Source organism: Hypanus sabinus, chromosome 17 (genome assembly GCF_030144855.1).
Source record: "Hypanus sabinus isolate sHypSab1 chromosome 17, sHypSab1.hap1, whole genome shotgun sequence".
Classification (NCBI taxonomy): Eukaryota; Metazoa; Chordata; class Chondrichthyes; order Myliobatiformes; family Dasyatidae; genus Hypanus; species Hypanus sabinus.
This window is the reverse complement of record NC_082722.1, coordinates 11,818,255-11,837,352: the sequence shown is the minus strand read 5'-3', so window position 1 is coordinate 11,837,352 and position 19,098 is coordinate 11,818,255. Positions and strand designations below refer to the sequence as shown.

Here is a 19,098-nt window from a genome sequence, read left to right as displayed (position 1 = left end):
GTCACCTCTCATCCTCTGTCGCTCCAAGGACAAAAGGCCGAGTTTACTCAACCTGTTTTCATAAGGCATGCTCCCCAATCCAGGCAACATCCTTTTAAATCTCCTCTGCACCCTTTCTATGGTTTCCACATCCTTCCTGTAGTGAGGCGACCAGAACTGAGCACAGTACTCCAAGTGGGGTCTGACCAGGGTCCTATATAGCTGCAATGTTACCTCTCGGCTCCTAAATTCAATTCCATGATTGATGAAGGCCTATATATCGTATGCCTTCTTAACCACAGAATCAATCTGCGCAGCTGCTTTGAGAGCCTGTGGACTCGGACCCCAAGATCCCGCTGATCCTCCACACTGCCAAGAGTCTTACCATTAATACTATATTCTGCTATCATATTTGACCTATCAAAATGATCCACCTCATACTTATCTGGGTTGAACTCCATCTGCCACTTCTCAGCCCAGTTTTGCATCCTATCAATGTCCCCTGCAACCTCTGACAGCCCTCCACACTATCCACAACACCCCCATCCTTTGTGTCATCAGCAAACTTACTAACCCATCCCTCCACTTCCTCATCCAAGTCATTACTAAAAATCACAAAAAGTAAGGGTCCCAGAACAGATCCCTGAGGCAAACCACTGGTCACTGACCTCCATGACCTGTTTATAACCACTCTTTGCCTTCTGTGAGCAAGCCAGTTCTTGATACAGAAAGCAATATCCCCTTGGATTCTATGTCTCCTTACTTTCTCAATAAGCCTTGCATGGGGTACCTTGTCAAATGCCTTGCTAAAATCCATATACACTACATCTACAGCCCTTCTTTCATCAATGTGTTTAGTCACTTCCTCAAAAATTCAATCAAGCTCGTAAGGCCCTGGCCTTGACAAAGCCATGCTGACTATTCCTAATCATATTATACCTCTCCAAATGTTCATAAATCCTGCCTCTCAGGATCTTCTCCAGCAACTTACCAACACCTGAAGTAAAACTGACTGGTCTGTAAATTCCTGGGCTATCTCTACTCCCTTTCTTGAATAAGGGAACAACATGCATAACCCTCCAATCCTCAGGAACCTCTCCGGTCTCCAGTGATGATGAAAAGATCATCGCCAGAGTTGCAGCAATCTCCTCCCTCACCTCCCACAGTAGCCTGGGGTACATCTCATCTGGGCCCGGTGACTTATCCAACTTAATGCTTTCCAAAAGCACCAGCACATCCTCTTTCTTAATATCCACATGCTCAAGCTTTTCAGTCCATGAAAGTCATCACTACAATCACCAATGTCCTTTTCCATAGTGAAAACTGAAGTAAAGTGTTCATTAAGTACCTCTGCTATTTCCTCCAGTTCCTTACACACTTTCCTACTGTCACACTTGATAAATCCTATTCTTACACATCCTATCCTATTGCTCTTCACATACTTGTAGAATGCCTTGGGGTTTTCCTTAATCCTGTCCACCAAGGCCTTCTTATGGCTCCATCTGGCTCTCCCAATTTCCTTCTTAAGCTCCTTCCTGTTAGCCTTATAATCTTCTAGATCTCTAACATTACCTAGCTCTCTGAACCTTTCTTAAGCTTTTCTTTTCTTCTTGACTAGATTTACTACAGCCTTTGTACACCATGGTTCCTGTGCCCTTCCCTGTCTTAATGGAATGCACCTATGAGGAACTTCACACAAATATCCCCTGAACATTTGCCACATTTCTTCCGTACCCTTGCCTGAGAACATCTGTTTCCAATTTAAGCTTTCAAGTTCCTGCCTGATAGCTTCATAATTCCCCTTACTCCAAAACGATTTTCAAACTTGTCTGTTTCTATCTCTCTCTAATGCTTTGTAAAGGAGATAGAATTATGATCACAATCTCCAGAATGCTCTCCCACTGAGAGATAGACAATAGACAATAGGTGCAGAAGTAGACCATTCGGCCCCTCGAGTCTGCACCTGACACCTGATCAGGTTTCCCAATACCAAATCAAGTACAGTCTCTCCTCTTGTAGGCTTATCTACATATTGTATCAAGAAACCTTCCTTGACATAATATTTTGAGATTGTTACTTCTTATGCCATTTGGCAAAGCCACTAATGTTCTTTTGGAATTATTATGAATGAATATCACCGTCTCTACTCCAGAAACTGTAGTTCCTCTGCACCTGTGTTCTAATATTGTCAGTGCACATTGTTATGAATGTACCACAGCTCTGAGGGGCCGAAGGGGCGGGAGCAGCCCCCTCCTTCCGGAGAATCGTAAGAGCACTATTAATTCGGGTCTCGGACCCAGGCAAATGAGAGACAATATAACGGTTTTGGCCAGGGCTCTTAGAGACACCTGTGCTAAGTGCATGACCCTGCTACGTGACAGCTACCACGGATATGGACACCCTCGGGCAATGTGGGGGTGGGGATTGGATCACCCTACTTTGATGGACATCTACAACTCTGCAAGTCAAGATAAAAGGGGACTGCAGAAGGCGGTACCCCAGAGAGACGCACCAGAAGGACTCCATTCGCTCAGCGCTCCCGTGATAGCTGGAAGCCAGTCAAAAGCCACGTGCGCTCCGTAACTTCTTTGCCTGGGGAGCGGGTGGCTGATAATACCGAGAAGGACTTCGAACTAATAACAGGGAAACAACGCTCCCCTGATTCAGCGGAGTTGCTTTGTCAAAGACCCGGGCAAGTTTTTCTGTTTCTCCTCAATCTCACTGAAACACGTGAAACCCAGCGATTCCCCAAAAAGACTGAAGCCTGCAGACTTCTGAGTGACTTTTATATTTCCAACGGACAATATATTATCCCCTAGACAACAGTCGAGATTATTTCTTATTGATGATTATTGCTATACCCGCGCTTTAGATTGAGTTTTGCCGATGTATATGTTCTGAATGTTTGACTTAACCTTACTTTTGTGCCCCCCTTTATGAATAAAAATGTTCGAAAATAGTGCCATCAGACTCCAACGGACCTCTCTATCTTTGCTGGTAAGTTATCCAGTTACAGGATACGTAACAACATCATGACAGAGGGACCCTGCAATAAGCACAGTTTGTGGAAAACACATGCCAGTCAAAATAAACTTGATAAGATTAAACAAAAAATATAAAGTTTCTTACGGCTCTAGTTAAGACAGCAATTAGTAAGTACAGATGCTCTAGAAACTTTGTAGCTCAGTGTTTTACCGCTCAGTGCACAGTCCCCCAGAGCTCATGACAGTACCTCCCTCCTTGAGAGCAGCACCTAATTATTGGACAAAGGGAATTATATGAATGGGTTTGAGTCAATGATTGGACAAGAAGGATTAGGTCAGATTAATGGTGGAAATTGATTGTAATCTTGCCTCTATATCTACATATTTCACACATTTAATTTAGTTTAATCCTCTAGACTAGAGCATCAATGGTAAAATCCTTGGGAGAAAAGTTAAATCAAGGCCCTAACTATTCTTTGTGTTTGTTATTACTCATGATCACAGATTGATTCAAAGAAAAACAGAGTGTCCTTCAGTGAACCACTGATATTAGTCCATTAAAACAATTATTATTACAACGTAGTGAAAACAGAAAGGGCTGTTTCTGTGGAAAGGAAATTAATGTTTCAGGTTGAAGACACATCCTCAGGGAAAGGGAGAACCTAAGATGATTTCAATTGCACTGGGTGTGTGTGGGGAGAGGAGACCGAGATATGGCAGCTGGACAGGAAAAAGTGAATCTCTCTGATAGGGTGACAGCAGAGTTGCTGTGAGAATATACTGTAATTCAAAGCTGCAAAATGTATGGCTTTACAACTTCATGCCCCACAGTTCAGGTTATGCTAACAGAGTGGGGGAAAACAGCCAATATTACAAGGGACTATCCAGTTCTGAATAAGATAGACTTTTGTCATCTAAACTAGATTAATTTATTTCTCCACTATTCCTGAGAATTTGCTGTTCTGCAAAATGGGTGCATTGTTTTCTCACATAAAACTGCATCTAAATTGTATGTCAAGGAGTCCAAAAGAGTTCCAGAAGTACAATTCTCCCACAGAATCCGAGCAAATAGCTTTTATGTCCATGCTGGCCAAATAAAGTGACTGAGGGTTCATCCCACTTCCCAGCTCTAAGGTCCAGCAGATTGTGGTTTTTTCAAATGCTCATCCTGGTGCAACTTAAATATGTTGACAATTTCTACCTCCACTACTTTCTCAGGCACTGAGTACCAGGACCACTTACTGACCTTAATTCTTATCTAATTTTTCTACCAAGTACCTTCGATCTATACCTACTGGCTATTGATCCCTTGTGAGGGAAAGGGGGAATCAGTTCTACCTGTTCATTTACTCATAATTTATACACCTCACTTAAATCGCCCCTTAGCCTTCTCTGTTCTATTGCCAAGTAAATACAACACCTAATAAAACACACAACTAGTCATTGTCTTTACCCAACAACTATCAACAAATACAGCACCAATAAAACATGACTAGACAATGTCTTTGCCTAATAACAATCCTTCTTTATATAATTGGATGTGGAAGCCATAGAAAAGGTGCAGAGGAGATTTACAAGGATGTTGCCTGGATTGGGGAGAATGCCTTATGAAAATGGGTTGAGTGAACTTGGCCTTTTCTCCTTGGAGCGACAGAGGATGAGAGGTGACCTGATAGAGGTGTATAAGATGATGAGAGGCATTGATCGTGTGGATAGTCAGAGGCTTTTTCCCAGGGCTGAAATGGTTGTCACAAGAAGACACAGGTTTAAGGTGCTGGGGAGTAGGTATAGAGGAGATGTCAGGGGTAAGTTTTTTATGCAGAGGGTGGTGAGTGCATGGAATGGGCTGCCAGCACTGGTGGTGGAGGCAGATGTGATAGAGTCTTTTAAGAGACTTTTGGATAGGTACATGGAGCTTAGAAAAATTGAGGGCTATTGGTAAGCCTAATAATTTCTTAGGTAGGGACATGTTCAGCACAACTTTGTGGGTTGATGGGCCTGTATTGTGCTGTAGATTTTCTATGTTTCCAATTCTGATTGCTTCAAAGATTCACTACATAGTTTCAAACAAAACATTAACTTTTTAGCTTTATAACTCTTAGTTGTTAGCATAACTCTTTAGCATACCTTCCGAGCTTCTAAAACCCCCTACCTGTATTCAGATATCACCCACCTAGCCAGGGTTCGATCTTGGCAAGTTCTTCTCTCAGCCCCTCACTCTGGGTTATCTTCTTTTTCACTGGCTGGTCTCTGAAGTCCCTATTACAGTTATCATGCAAGGCAAACTTTATATATTTCTTCTCATACTGGCTATTCTTTGCTCAGTTCTTCATTGTTTTGATACAACCTTAAATCCAATCCTTATCCTTAACTTTAAGTTGCTGCTGGTGATTGACTTCAATTAATTTAACCATTTAGTTCCTAAATTCCCAGAATGTGTATTTGAGATTTGTAACCTCTCATATTGTACTTTTCCACAAGATGCTAGGTCTCAAACACAGACATCTGTCTGCTGTTTTCCATATAGCTCACAGTTGGATGTTTACAATGGGAAAGTCCACAGACCTGTAAAGCTGTCTCAGTAATATTCTCTCCTGATACTGTCCAGATGTTGAACTTCCTTCAATGTGTGTCTATGTTCTATAAATTCCAACATCCCTTCTTAGGCAGTAGAGTATCCTCTCAATTGCTGATGGGAAAGTTGGCATCACTCTGGCCGCAGCAGTTCCAAAGGTAACAATCTAAACTTAGTCAATCTCTCCTTGTCAGTAAAGTTCTCCAGTGCGGGCAACATTCCCTCAAACTGCAGCCTCCATCATTAACTGCATTCAAACCTGAGATCAATAGATCTCTTAATACTCCAGGCTCTGGGTAGAGCTGCTGGTAACCAGTTGAGTTCTGCAAGGGTTGGTGTGGGGACCACTTCTTTTCACATTGCTGTATATGTCACTGATGTGGATGACGGAATTGATAGTTTTAGAACAAATGTCCCATTAGAAAAGCAATGAGGAGGAATTTCTTTAGCCAGAAATTACTGAATCTGTGGAATTCATTGCCACAGGCAGCTGTGAAGGCCAGGTTATTGGGTAAATTTAAAGCAGAGGTTGGTAGGTTCTTGAATAGTAAGGACATCAGATCCTTAAAGGCAGGAGAATGGGATTGGCAGTGATAATAAATCAGCCATGGAGCAGACTCAAAGGGCCATAAGGCCTAATTGTGCTCCTTTGTCTTATGGTCGTATATAGGGAAGTAAAGCAGCCGTGGTCTTGTTAAAGGTTGGAGCAGGTTCAGGGGGCTAAATGATTGATTCATCGTCCCATATGCTCTTCTGCACCCTCTTTGGTTTGTCTTCATAGATCAAGATATTGTAATTTTCACCACCTCCCAAGTGTATCATGTTATCAATCAACTGCAGTGTTTGCTCTCCCCAGCTCTGTCTGGAGTTCGAGAACCCCACCATAACTGCACTGCAGGAATGGAAAGCTAGCCGGGGCAGTTGGAAGTATGTGTTGCTGGAAAATCCACCTGGAGAGGAAGAAAAGGTACTGTCAAAGTTAAAATTATTTACCAACTGTAAATTATCAGCCCCTCTTGATAAACAGTAGCATTTTGTCCTTATTTGGAAAATTAATGTAGCAAAATGGGTTAAGTCCATGCTATTATCAAATAAAAACACATACCATCCTGGAAATCCAGAGCAGCACAAACAAAATGCTGGAAGAATTCAGTAGGTCAGGAAGCATATTTGGAGAGGAATGAACAATTGAAATTTTGGGCTAAGACCATTCATCAGGAATGAAAGGGAAGGGGGAAAAACCAGAATAAGAAGGTGGAGAAGAGGTAAGAGTACAAGCTGGCAGGTGATAGGTAAAGCCCAGTGAAGGAGAAGGTAGGTGGGTGGGGGAGGGGTCATGAAGTTGGAGGTGATAGGTGGAAGAGATAAAGGGCTGAAGAGGAAGGAATCAGATAGTAGAGCAGAGTGGCCTATGGGAGAAAGGGAAGTTTGAAACTGGTCGAAGTAAGGTCATAACAGGAAAAGTGCATTAACTGACAGGGTCTATTTCATCATATTTCTTTTCAACAATAAACAGGCCCTTTATCCCCTCCCATCTGGCAGCACTCAGAGCAACACCATCAACACCATTCCCACATTTATTTCTTGAAACTCTACTGACTCACACTAAGGGTAATCCAGTCTATTAACTTTCCAGCCAACATGACCTGGAAATATGGGATGAAACTAGAACACCCAGGGAGACCCACACAATCTCAGGTACAACAAATACAGTATCTTATGTGATATTACCACCACTCACACTGCCCTCACCTCTCCTCCATTTCCTGAACATCTGCAGTCATCCCATCTTCCTGCTTCCCTGACAGGCATAGAGTTCCTATTGCCTTTATCCACCACACCATGAGCTTCCACATTCCACATATAAGTCTCTGCAACTTCTTCCATCTCCAAGGGGATCCTACCACTGAACGCATCTTTACCTCCTCACCTCTCTCCTGTTTCTATAGATATTGCTCCCTTCCTGATGCCCTTGTCCATTTGTCCCTCCCAATACTTCTTCCTGCAAGCAGCCAAACTGCTTATTCACCTACTCTCTCACCTCCATTCAAGGCCCCAAATAGTTCCTTCAAGTGAGGCAACATCTGCAAATCTGCAGGGGTCACTTGGTATTTCGAGTGCTCCCAATGCCGCTTCCTCTACATTGGTGAGATCTGTCATAAATTGGGAGACTGCTTCATCAAGCACCTCACTTTTACCATTTCGACATGGCAGTCCATAGCCTCCTCTTGTGCCATGATGAGGCCACCCTCAGTGTGGAGGAGTAACACTGTATAGCTTTCAACCTGATGGCATGAATATTGATTTCTCCTTCTAGCAAAAAAATATTTTCCCTCCTCCCTCCCCTCTTCTTCTATTCCCCACTCTAGTCCATTATTTCTTCCCACCTGAATATCACCTCCCCCTGAATCCCCTCCTCCTTTCCTGTCTTCTATGGTCCACTCTCCTCTCCTATCAGATTACTTCCTCTCCAGCCCTTTACCTTTCCTACCCTCCTGGCATCTCCCATCACCTTCTAGCTATCCTCCTTCACCTCCACCTTCCTGTAATTCTGTCATCTTTCCCTTTCTTTCCATTCCTGAAGAAGGGTCTTGGCCCAAAACATAGACTGCTACTGTTTATTCATTTGCATAGATGCTGCCTGACCTGTTGAGTCCCTCCAGCATTTTGTGTGTGTTGCTTTGGATTTTCAGCATCTGCAGAATTTCTCAGGTTGATTAATATTTTAACAGGATAGGTTGAATAAGCTAGGTATTTTCTCTTAAGAATGAAGGAGTATGAAGGGTAAATTTATAGAGGTGTATAAGTTGCTAAGAAGCATAGATCGAGTGGATAACTAGAGACTTTTCTCAGCATAGAAAGGCTAATATGAGAGGCATAATTTAAATGTGATTGGAGGAAAGTATAGGGGTTATGTCAGAAGTAAGTTCATTACAGAGAGTGGTGGGTGGATTGAATGCCCTGTGCTGAGTACCTTTTTTTGCTACGTCTCATAACAAACAACAAATAACTCAGAGTCGATCAATCATATGCGTGTTTATTTTACTTGCTGCAAGAGAAGACCATTACTGTGCAAGAACCATTGATAGCTTCTGACAATAGACAGCTTAGTCACTCTTATATACATAAGTGTTATCTACCCATGCCAGTTTAAGGACAAGGTGTTCTCATGATCTGATTAATTATTGGCATTCTTCCAATAACTGAATCCATTTGTTTTTCTGCAGTTTGTCATATACCCATAGTCCATTGCCATAATGTTGCTCAAACACTATTAGCAAAGCACTCTGGTACAATACAGGTTCCATTTTGTTACAAACTAAAATACCATTTTGATACCACAAGTACACTTCCATTTTCCCTCCTATTTGTCATTTCATGACCATAATATACTTCACTAAATACAGCAATTGAAATATGCATATATATGTATATAAAGCAATGATGCAGTTTCAAAACTCAACCTAAAATTCCCTTTGCATCTGTCCACTTCAACAAGTACTCATTCCTTTCCTTAATATCCTCTCCTTTGTCCTGTTACTTCATACAAAATTTGTAAAAGAATAATAATTATTATAATGTCAATAGTTATACCATAATGCAGAATAGTTGTCCACCATCCTCCCAATGCCCTGAATAGCCACTATCCAACTCCTGCAGTGTAACAGTTGTGAAACTGATCCACTACTTTCTTAATCTCTTTGTTAGTTTCTCAGATGTGATTTGCCAAGTTAGTTGTATTTTCTGATGCATCCAGTAACACACATGCCCCTTTTTCTGATGGAATAACATTCAAAACCATTCTGTTCTATAATGCTGCTGTACAAACAGCCATCAGCTCTGCTGGCAATGTTGGGTTTGATCAAAGGCATGTGTGGTTTCATTTGCTATTTTCTCCAAAGTGGATCCCATATCAATTGTCCCAGGACAATCTTGCAGTCCTATATTCCAGAAAGGCAATCGTCCAGAATCTCTCAGCCTCTGTTATGGACCTCTGGTACTGCTGGAACAGAAATTATTGAGGTAATGATTCCATGTGTTACATGTGGGACACCACATAGGCAAGATAACAGCAGCCCTTCCAGGGTACAGGTCTCTCCACTTCCCCTCACACCCAGGTGATGTGCCTGGCAGCTATGAATAGGCCTGTTAGGCCTAATAAGTGCTGTTAAGCAGTCAGAGAGGACTGAGATTTGTCAGTTCCATACATGTACTCTCACTGTTTCCCAGATTGGGGTCCTTCTGGTTGCAGTAATGGGTTACCTGATCAATGCATTTGGTTCCAGAAACATCCATTTGAATCCCTCTCTCAATCATTGAGGAGCCATCAATATATAGAATCATCTTTGGCAGAGTAATATCCAACAGGATGCTATCGGTCTCCAACAGGCAGAGTGATGGGCAGAGAGAGGGAGAGAAAAAAAGCGGGGGAAACTAAATATATCAGGGATGGGGGTAAGAAGGGGAGAGGCGCATTAATGGAAGTTAGAGAAGTCAATGTTCATGCCATCAGGTTGGAGGCTACCCAGCCGGTATACAAGGTGTTGTTCCTCCAACCTGAGTGTGGCTTCATCTTGACAGTAGAGGAGGCCATGGATAGACATACCAGAATGGGAATGGGACGTGGAATTAAAATGTGTGGCCACTGGGAGATCCTGCTTTCTCTGGCGAAAAGAGCATAGGTGTTCAGCGAAACGGTCCCCCTGCCCACCCCTTCCCACCGATCTCCCTCCTGGCACTTATCCTTGTAAGCGGAATAAGTGCTACACCTGCCCTTACACTTCCTCCCTCACCACCATTCAGGGCCCCAGACAGTCCTTCCAGGTGAGGCGACACTTCACCTGTGAGTCGGCTAGTGTGGTATACTGCATCCAGTGTTCCCGGTGTGGCCTTTCATATATTGGTGAGACGCGACACAGACTGGGAGACCATTTCGCTGAGCACCTACGCTCTGTCTGCCAGAGAAAGCAGGATCTCCCAATGGCCACACATTTTAATTCCACGTCCCATTCCCATTCTGGTATGTCTATCCATGGCCTCCTCTACTGTCAAGATGAAGCCACACTCAGGTTGGAGGAACAACACCTTGTATACCGGCTGGGTAGCCTCCAACCTGATGGCATGTACATTGACTTCTCTAACTTCCATTAATGCCCCTCCCCCCTTCTTACCCCCATCCCTGATATATTTAGTTTCCCCTGCTTTTTTTCTCTCCCTCTCTCTGCCCATCACTCTGCCTGTTCTCCATCTTTCTCTGGTGCTCCCCTACCCCTCTCTTTCTCCCTAGACCTCCCGTCCCATGATCCTTTCCCTTCACCAGCTCTGTATCCCTTTTGCCAATCACCTTTCCGGCTCTCAGCTTCACCCCACCCCCTCCAGTCTTCTCCTATCATTTTGCATTTTCCCCTCCCCCTCCTACTTTCAAATCTCTTACTACCTTTCCTTTCAGTTAGTCCTGATGAAGGGTCTTGGCCCGAAACATCGACAGTGCTTCTCCTTATAGATGCTGCCTGGCCTGCTGTGTTCTACCAGCATTTTGTGTGTGTTGCTTGAATTTCCAGCATCTGCAGATTTCCTCATGATTCCTTTTTACTAGTCATCTATAGAAACATGGCTCGTTAGCCTCTCGCTACTCAGTGTTGAGAAAACTACTTTTCTTGTACTCTGGGGTCAGCATGACTTGGGTCCCACCAATATTTGGAAGTTAGGATGTCTTGACCACCTGAACCCTGATCTATGTGAATCTTGTCCACTCACAATTATCCATCATTAAGAAATAATGGATCATACTCTGCATGCAATTAATAAAGAAGGTCTATTTATAAATGTGAATTTAATCAAAATGTTATTAAAGAAGAAAGAAAAACAAAACGCCATTATAATTTAAACAGTCAAATGTGCACAAGGTTGGAGCTCAGAGCTTCTAAAAGCTGGATGTCTCAGTTTTACTCACAGCACCAACTCCAATTCACTGATCAATGGTAGCATTTCCCATCTTGGACTCCCCTGAATTGCACATTCCAGTTGGATTGAATCCTATGGCTAGTTCTCACAAGATTCTCTCTCCAACTCCCAATGAAAAGAGCTCAACCCACCCCAGTGTCTGTCACATAATCTCTCCACCCAGCTTTCTCTGGAACCTTCTCCCAATTCCGCCATCCTAATTGACTGACTCGACATTCCCAAGTTAAACACCACAACCCTTATCTTTAACGATAACCCCAACACTACCAGCAGAACACTTTGCTTCTACAGAATGCTATTAAATGTAATACTCTGCATCATTATCAGTAAAATATTAATCAGGGCATTACATGTGATAAATGAAAAGTTAAAGGAAAAATAGGGCTATTTGGGGTCCTGCTCATTAAGCAGAGACCATGACTGAATTGATATTTTGAAATTAACTTTACCAAGGAAAAAAATGTTGCCACTGAGATGGAAGAATTCAAAGTTAATAGAGGTTCCTATAATCATAATCAGGCTTATTAATTCTGACATTTGTTGTAAAATTTGTTGTTTTATGGCAACAGTACAGTGCATTTGAAAAATTAGATATACATAAAGTGGATTAGTCATCCAGTCTAGATGGGGCCAATTCAAGTTCACTGGGGGATGAAGGGATGCAGAAGGACCAGTCATAATCACATAAGCACAGAACAAAGTTTTGTAAATTTTGAACCTTTTTCAGAAGAGGAGCGAGTAACCCCCAGCAACTATAAACCAGCCAATTACATCTCAGTGGGTAGCGGATTTTAGAAATAAAAATCCAAAGTAACGTATCACAAACAAGAGAAAATCTGCAGTTGCTGGAAATCCAAGCAACGCACACAGAATTCTGGAGGAACGCAGCAGGCCAGGCAGCGTCTATGGAAAAGAGTAAACAGTTGACGTTTTGGGCCGAGACCCTTCAGCAGGATCATCAACTGTACTCTTTTCATAGATGCTGCTTGGCCTGCTGAGTTCCTCCAGCATTTTGTGTATGTTACAACATTATCAGTCACTTGCATAAAGTTACTTATGGAAATCAGCTCTGCTTTATAAAAGGTAAATCATTTTTATGTCACCAGAGTTTTTTGAAAACACAACAGAATGTTGATTAGGGCATTATGCTTGAAACAAGTTAATAACTCATCAGGGGTGATTGATAAGTTCGTAGCCTAAGGTAGAAGGAGATGCGTTATTAACTTCAAACTTACTGCATAATCACTCAAAAAGTTGAACTGCCTGTGCATGTAACGAGAGCTGTATAACTCATCTCCTTCTACCTTAGGCCACGAACTCATCAATCACACATCTGTGGACACTTTCTGGAGGTCCAAGATCCGTATGCTCCACGACCACTGGACTAAGTCTGTAAATGTAGAAGGGGACTATATTGAAAAATATTTTCTAAAATTGATTCCTTCTACCTTAGGCCATGAACTTATCAATCATCCCTCAAATGTGCACAAATTTTTGAGGGTAATAGGACAGGTTGAAAAGAGTTTTAACAAAAAGAATGGCAGTGGGGTGGGGAGGTTAAGGGATTCAAAAACTGAGGTCCTTTTGAGGTTCTTTGTCCTAAAGCGGGGTAAGTATGATGAGTCCTTATAAAACAGCCACCCCAGTTGGAGCAATGTATCCAATTCCAATCTCCTCACTTCAGGAAGAGTCAATGGCAAAGGTCTTTGATTGCCACTGAAGGGAAACACCCAACTTTCCCTGTTATAAATTTATCCTATCCAATGTTATTTGGTGCATGTTGTACTTGGATGTGGTCTGTCATAACTGATGTCTATATGAGATACCATCTGACTCTTGGCTTTCTTGCTTTGGAGAGGATGCCTCCACAGAGATGCAGATGAGTTCCTCAAGACTCTAGATTAATTACAAGTCATGTGGATAACAGATGTTTGTCAGACAGCATTCTGAAATCCACTTTGCATCAGTTTTCATTTTAAGAAAATGCTTGACCACCTCAATATTTCTTGCATCTTTTCCACAGGAGGTAGAGCGTGTGGCCTTTTTCTGGGACAGCAGCATTGGCCTTGAACTACATCAGGCAGTCAGCCTAGAGGTGCTGTTTGAGCAGAACAATGGGTATCAGCCGTACCATCAACCTGTGTTGGCGCACTTCAAGGTAAGCACTTCAAGGTTCAGAGTGCTGTTATCGGGTCCATCCATGAGGCATCAAGAATGGAATGGTGACTTGTACTTGGCTATTGTCACATGTACTGAGATACAGAGATTTGTTTTGTGCACCATTGACACATACCATTTCAAGAAATCAGTGCATTGAGGTAATACAAAGAGAAAAGCAATAACAGAATGCAAACTATAGTGTTACAGTAACAGAGAAAGTGTAGTACAGGTGGACAATAATGTGCAAAAGCCAAAACAATATATTTTGTGAGATGAGAGTTCATCTTTATCATGCAAGGATTCTAGTCAGATGTCTGTAAGAGTGGGATAGAAGCTGCCCTTGAGCCTGGTGTGGTGTGTTTAAGCTTTTGTATCTTCTACCCGAGGAATGTGGGGAGAAGGGAAAGTTGTCCAGGGACCACGATCTTTGCTTATTTTTGCTGAGTTCCTGGAATAGTGAGAAGTGTAAACAAAGTCCATGGAGGGGAAGTTGGTTTTCATGATGGGCTGAGCTGTGTACACTACTCTCTGCAGTGTCTTGTCTTCCTGGGCAGAGCAAGTTGCTATGCATCCAGACATTATGTTTTCTATAGTGAATCTATAAACACCTCTCAGAGTCAACAGGGACATGCTGAACTTCCTTAGCATTCTGAGGAACTGGAGAAGAGTGTGCATCTTTAAGTATGCCTGAGGAGCATCACCATCATTGGCTGGCATTGGAGAGGGCCAAGAGGATGTTCATGAAGACTATCTGAGAATAAAATAAAGAGAAGTAATTGGTCATCAGTTTATTTTTTTGGAAGAACATATAGGGATGATGTTAGGGGCAAGTTATTTTACACAGTGTGGAATGTCCTGACTGGGATAGTGGTAGAGGCAGATACATTAGGGACATTTAAGAAACACTTAGATATGTACCTGGGTGACAGAAAAATGGAGGGCAATGTAGAGGAAAGGGTAAGATTGATCTTGGAGCAGGTTAAAAAGGTTGGCACAACATTGTGGGCTGAAGGGCCTGACGTGTGCTGTGGTGTTCTATGTTCTAAAACCCACTCATCTCAGCACTGGCTTCTGCATCCCCAAGGATCCATTCAATTTGACTTTTCAAGCAGGTACCTCTTGTCTCTCTCCTATCATGGCTTGTTTCAATCTTGCCCACAATGAATCATCTTAGAACATTTTTCTATGTTTAAAGCTTTGTAGAAATGCATGTTATTGTCAAAACCTATCATAGTATCTGTTAGTGAAAGCAGCACATGCCATAATGTTATTTGATGAAGTGTTGTTGTCCACAATGAATGGCTAGAATTCTTTCCTTAATAATTAAACATATTAACCACAAAGCACAAGTAATAAATCACTTGAGCAACACACAAAATTCTGGAGGAACTCAGCAGGCTAGGCAGCATCTATAGAAGGGAATAAATAGTTGATGTTTTGGGCTGAGACCCTTCGTCAAGAAGTTCCAATATATTGACTATTTATTTCCCTCTGTAGATGCTGCCTGACCTGTTGGATCCCTCGAGCATTTAGTGTGTTGTTCTGGATTTCCAGCATCTGCAGAATCTCTTGTGTTAGTGATAAGTTGCTAGCTACAACAGAGCTGTGTATCTTGGCATGGTGCCTCAGTGGTCCTGGGTTAAAGCCTGACCCACAGAGCTGTCTGAGTGGAGTTTGTACGTTCTTTCTATGAGGGCCCACATCTCCTTTCAGATGCTCTATTTCTTCCCACATCCTGGTGACTTGTGGGTTGGGATTTTTAAGTGTTCACTGCAAGTTACCCTGAGCGACCAGGAGAGCTGTAGAATTGGGTGGGTAATCAATATGTACATGGTGTGAATAGTAAGGGATTAGCGTAAACACAGGCTTGATGGTCAGCAAGGACTTGATGAGCCAAGAACCCTGTTTCTGTGCTGTATGATTCTGTGGCCATGCTCATTCAATCCCTTAGGACCAACCATATTTGGATGTGCAATCTACTGGACTGCAAGCAAGTTATGCACAGAATAATTTGATAAAAAGGAAAGACCAGCCTATATGGCACTTTATACCCTCAAAAAATCTGAAACTTCTCAGGTAATTAATTGTATCAGTTGTGAGGGAAATGCCATACTGGCAGACATTGCATACAGTTTGTACAAAGAAGTTATAGAAGGAGCCAATTAAAATTTAAAGAAGGCTGAAGATGCTGGAAAGTTAAAATACTGAGAACCTGCAAGTTGATTGGGATGTTGAGAAGGCATATAGTGTGTTGGCCTTCATTGTTGGAGGAATTGAGTTCAAGAGTTGCAAGGATGTTTGCAGATATATGCAACCCTGGTCAGACCACAGATAGAATAATGTGTTCAGTTCTGGTCACCTCATTATAGAAAAGATGTGGAAGATTTAGAGGGGAAGTAGAGGAGACTTATCAGAATGCTGTCTGGATTATAGAGCATGTTTTATGAGGATAGGTTGGGTGAGCTAAGCCTTTTCTCCCCAGAGTGAAGGAGGATGAGAGATGACTTGATACAGGTGTACAAGATGATAAGAGTATAGATAAAGTGGATAGTCAGAGAGATCTTCCCAGGGTGAAAACAACTAATACGAGGGGTCATAATTTTAAGGTGATTGGAAAATAAATGTAGGGGGATTGTCAGAGGTAGATTTTTTTACACAGAGAATGGTGAGTATGTGGAACATCCTGCTTAGGAGTAGTAGTAGAGGCAGATAGATCAGAACATTTAAAAAGCTCATAGATAGGCTTTTCACCCTGCCCAGGCAGCGGTATGGTAGATGTTCTCAATGGTGGGCAATTGGGTGCCGATAATCTGCTGGGCAGTTTTCACCACACACTGGAGTACTTTGCAGTCCGATACGGGACAATTGCCATACCATACAGAGATGCAGTTGGTGAGTATGCTCTCAATGGCAGTAAAAGTCCGTCAGTATCCTTCGACAGAGGTGAGCTTTCTTGATGCTCCACAGGAATAAAGGTGCTGTTGCACCTTTTTGATCAGGATGGAAGAGTTCAGGGACCAGGTGAGATCCTTGGAAATGTGGATACCAAGGAATTTGAAGCTTGATACACACACACCATGCAGCTGGAACTCTTCCCTGTAGGCTGTCTTGTCATCCCCTCTGATCAGGCCAACCACCGTGGTGTCATCTGTGAACTTGATTATGGAGTTAGAACCATGTACAGGAACACAGTCATAGGTGAAAAGGGAGTACAGAAGAGGGCTCAACACACAGTCTTGAGGTATGCCAGTGTTCAGGGTGAGAGTGGAGGAGGAGAGATTGTCAAAGTCATCCTAGTCATCCTGTAGTCATGTTGCTGATTTGCAAAATTTCCCTTATTACTTTGGGACTTTGGGCACTCTAATCTTTGCAGTATGACTGCATGAGTTTCTGGTAGGTCATTGGTTATCAAGGATTAATGAATACTTTCCTTCTGTATGCTTTGGGCTTGATTCATGCAGATGGGAGAGCTCTCACTCAACCTCATCAATGTCCATCTCAGGGCAAGCCAGTATCCTGGACTCGTGACTGATGACAGCAACAAAGCCCTGGACATGGATGCCCTCCAGCCACACATAACAGGTAACTCATAGCCAAGCTGCCAAATTGGAATAGCTATAACTGAAATAGAGAATATTTTGTGATAATTAAGTGCAAATCTTGCATGTATCACTGCATCACTTGGGAATGAAGAAGCTAGATCCGGTGACTGAAGTAACCCAGTGTTTAAAGGGAACATATTGGGTTGTATATAATTTGTCCTTATAAAGGAAATAATATAAAAAGAGACTTTACAGAGAATCAAGGAACAGACTGTAAGCAGAGCTGTCATGAGTTAAAAGGAATTGCAGAAGACGTGTGGATCGAGCAGATTTTAAATGGCAGATACAATGAGAAAGCGAGTGGACTGAAAATAATAAAGAATTTTGGGGAGAGTTAAAGGACAGGCAGTAATTGGCGTAAGGCCAGTGATGTTGTGGGGGTGGAACTGGACTCTCCGACGGTGGTGTCTGAAAAGACGATGCTGTCCAAGTTGCATGCCATCTTGGACAATGACTCCCATCCACTCCATAATGTACGGTTAGCCACAGGAGTACATTCAGCCAGAGACTCTTTCCACCGAGATGTAACACTGAGCATCATAGAAAGTCATTCCTGCCTGTGGCCATCAAACTTTACAACTCCTCCCTCAGAGTATCAGACACCCTGAGCCAATAGGCTGGTCCTGGACTTATTTCCACTTGGCATGATTAACTTATTATTATTTAATTATTTATGGTCTTATATTGCTATATTTCTTCACTATTCTTGATTGGTGCGGCAGTAATGAAACCCAGTTTCCCTCGGGATCAATAAAGTATGTCCGTCTGTCTGTAAGGGTGACAGGAGAGGTAAGGAAATTGTTTCTTTCCTAGAACATAGAACATAAAAATGTACAGCATATTACAGGCCCGTCAGCCCACAATGTTGTGCCAACTATGTAACCTACTGTAGAGACTGCCTAGAATTTCCCTAGCGCTCTGTGTACCTTCCTGATGCACCATCAAGAACTCTCTGAGACGTGAGGCAAGATTTCGGCTTTTATTGACTGGAAGAAAGAACAAGCAGCAATTGACCACCATGCTACATCCTGGAGACAGAGAGGCAGGGCTCAGGCCCCAATCACCTTTATACCGGGGTCTGTGGGAGAAGCCACGGTCAGTGGGAGGAGCCACAGGAGCAGTCAGCGGGGGAGGCAGGGGCGTGTCCAGACAGGTATATGTAGTTCACCACATTCACCCCCCCCCCTTGTTTTAAAAGAGAGTCCTCATGGGGTGAAGTTTCTGACAAGTATATTTACAGGTTAAGTCTATCAGGTGGTCGAATCTGTCGCTGCGATCTACGTAGCACCGGCTGTGATTGCACAGGTGTCAGTGGTGATTGCACCGGAGACGGTGGTTGTGCTGGTTCCAGCCTAACTGGAGGTGTCAGCCCACTAGGCATCAGTGATACCTCATGTGTGTGCGAGGCGCCTGGTATATGCGCGTGTGAGACGCCCGGTGTAGGAATGTCGTGAGGAGTCTGTGTAGGGCTCGGTGTGCGCAGTGTCACCTCGGGTACAGGGTTCATAGTTACCGTGGAGCGTTCGGGGTAGTGGTCTGCTGCTCCTGCGGGTGCCAGGTTGCGGACGGAGACCATGTCCTCCCTCCCATCAGGTAAGACCACGTAGGCATACTGGGGGTTCGCATGTAGAAGGTGAACCCTCTCGACCAGCGGGGAGTATTTATTACTCCTCACATGTTTCCGGAGCAGCACTGGCCCTGGGGACGTCAGCCAAGCTGGTAGGGTGGTTCCAGTTGCAGACTTCCTAGGAAAAGAGAATAGGCGCTCGTGAGGGGTGGCATTGGTAGATGTACATAACAGGAGTGGATAGAGTGGAGTGCCTCGGGGAGGACC

General features: G+C 43.1%; 1 protein-coding gene across 1 annotated transcript in view; it reads left to right on the top strand.

The window, feature by feature from the left end:
• The window catches only part of LOC132406688 (endonuclease/exonuclease/phosphatase family domain-containing protein 1-like), an 83,997-nt gene that overhangs the window by 39,274 nt on the left and 25,625 nt on the right, over positions 1–19,098 (top strand). The window contains exons 4-6 of the mRNA XM_059992543.1: positions 6,395–6,505; positions 13,526–13,660; positions 17,124–17,244. Of these exons, the coding sequence (XP_059848526.1) occupies positions 6,395–6,505; positions 13,526–13,660; positions 17,124–17,244 (367 nt within the window). The remainder of the gene's footprint in view (positions 1–6,394; positions 6,506–13,525; positions 13,661–17,123; positions 17,245–19,098) is intronic.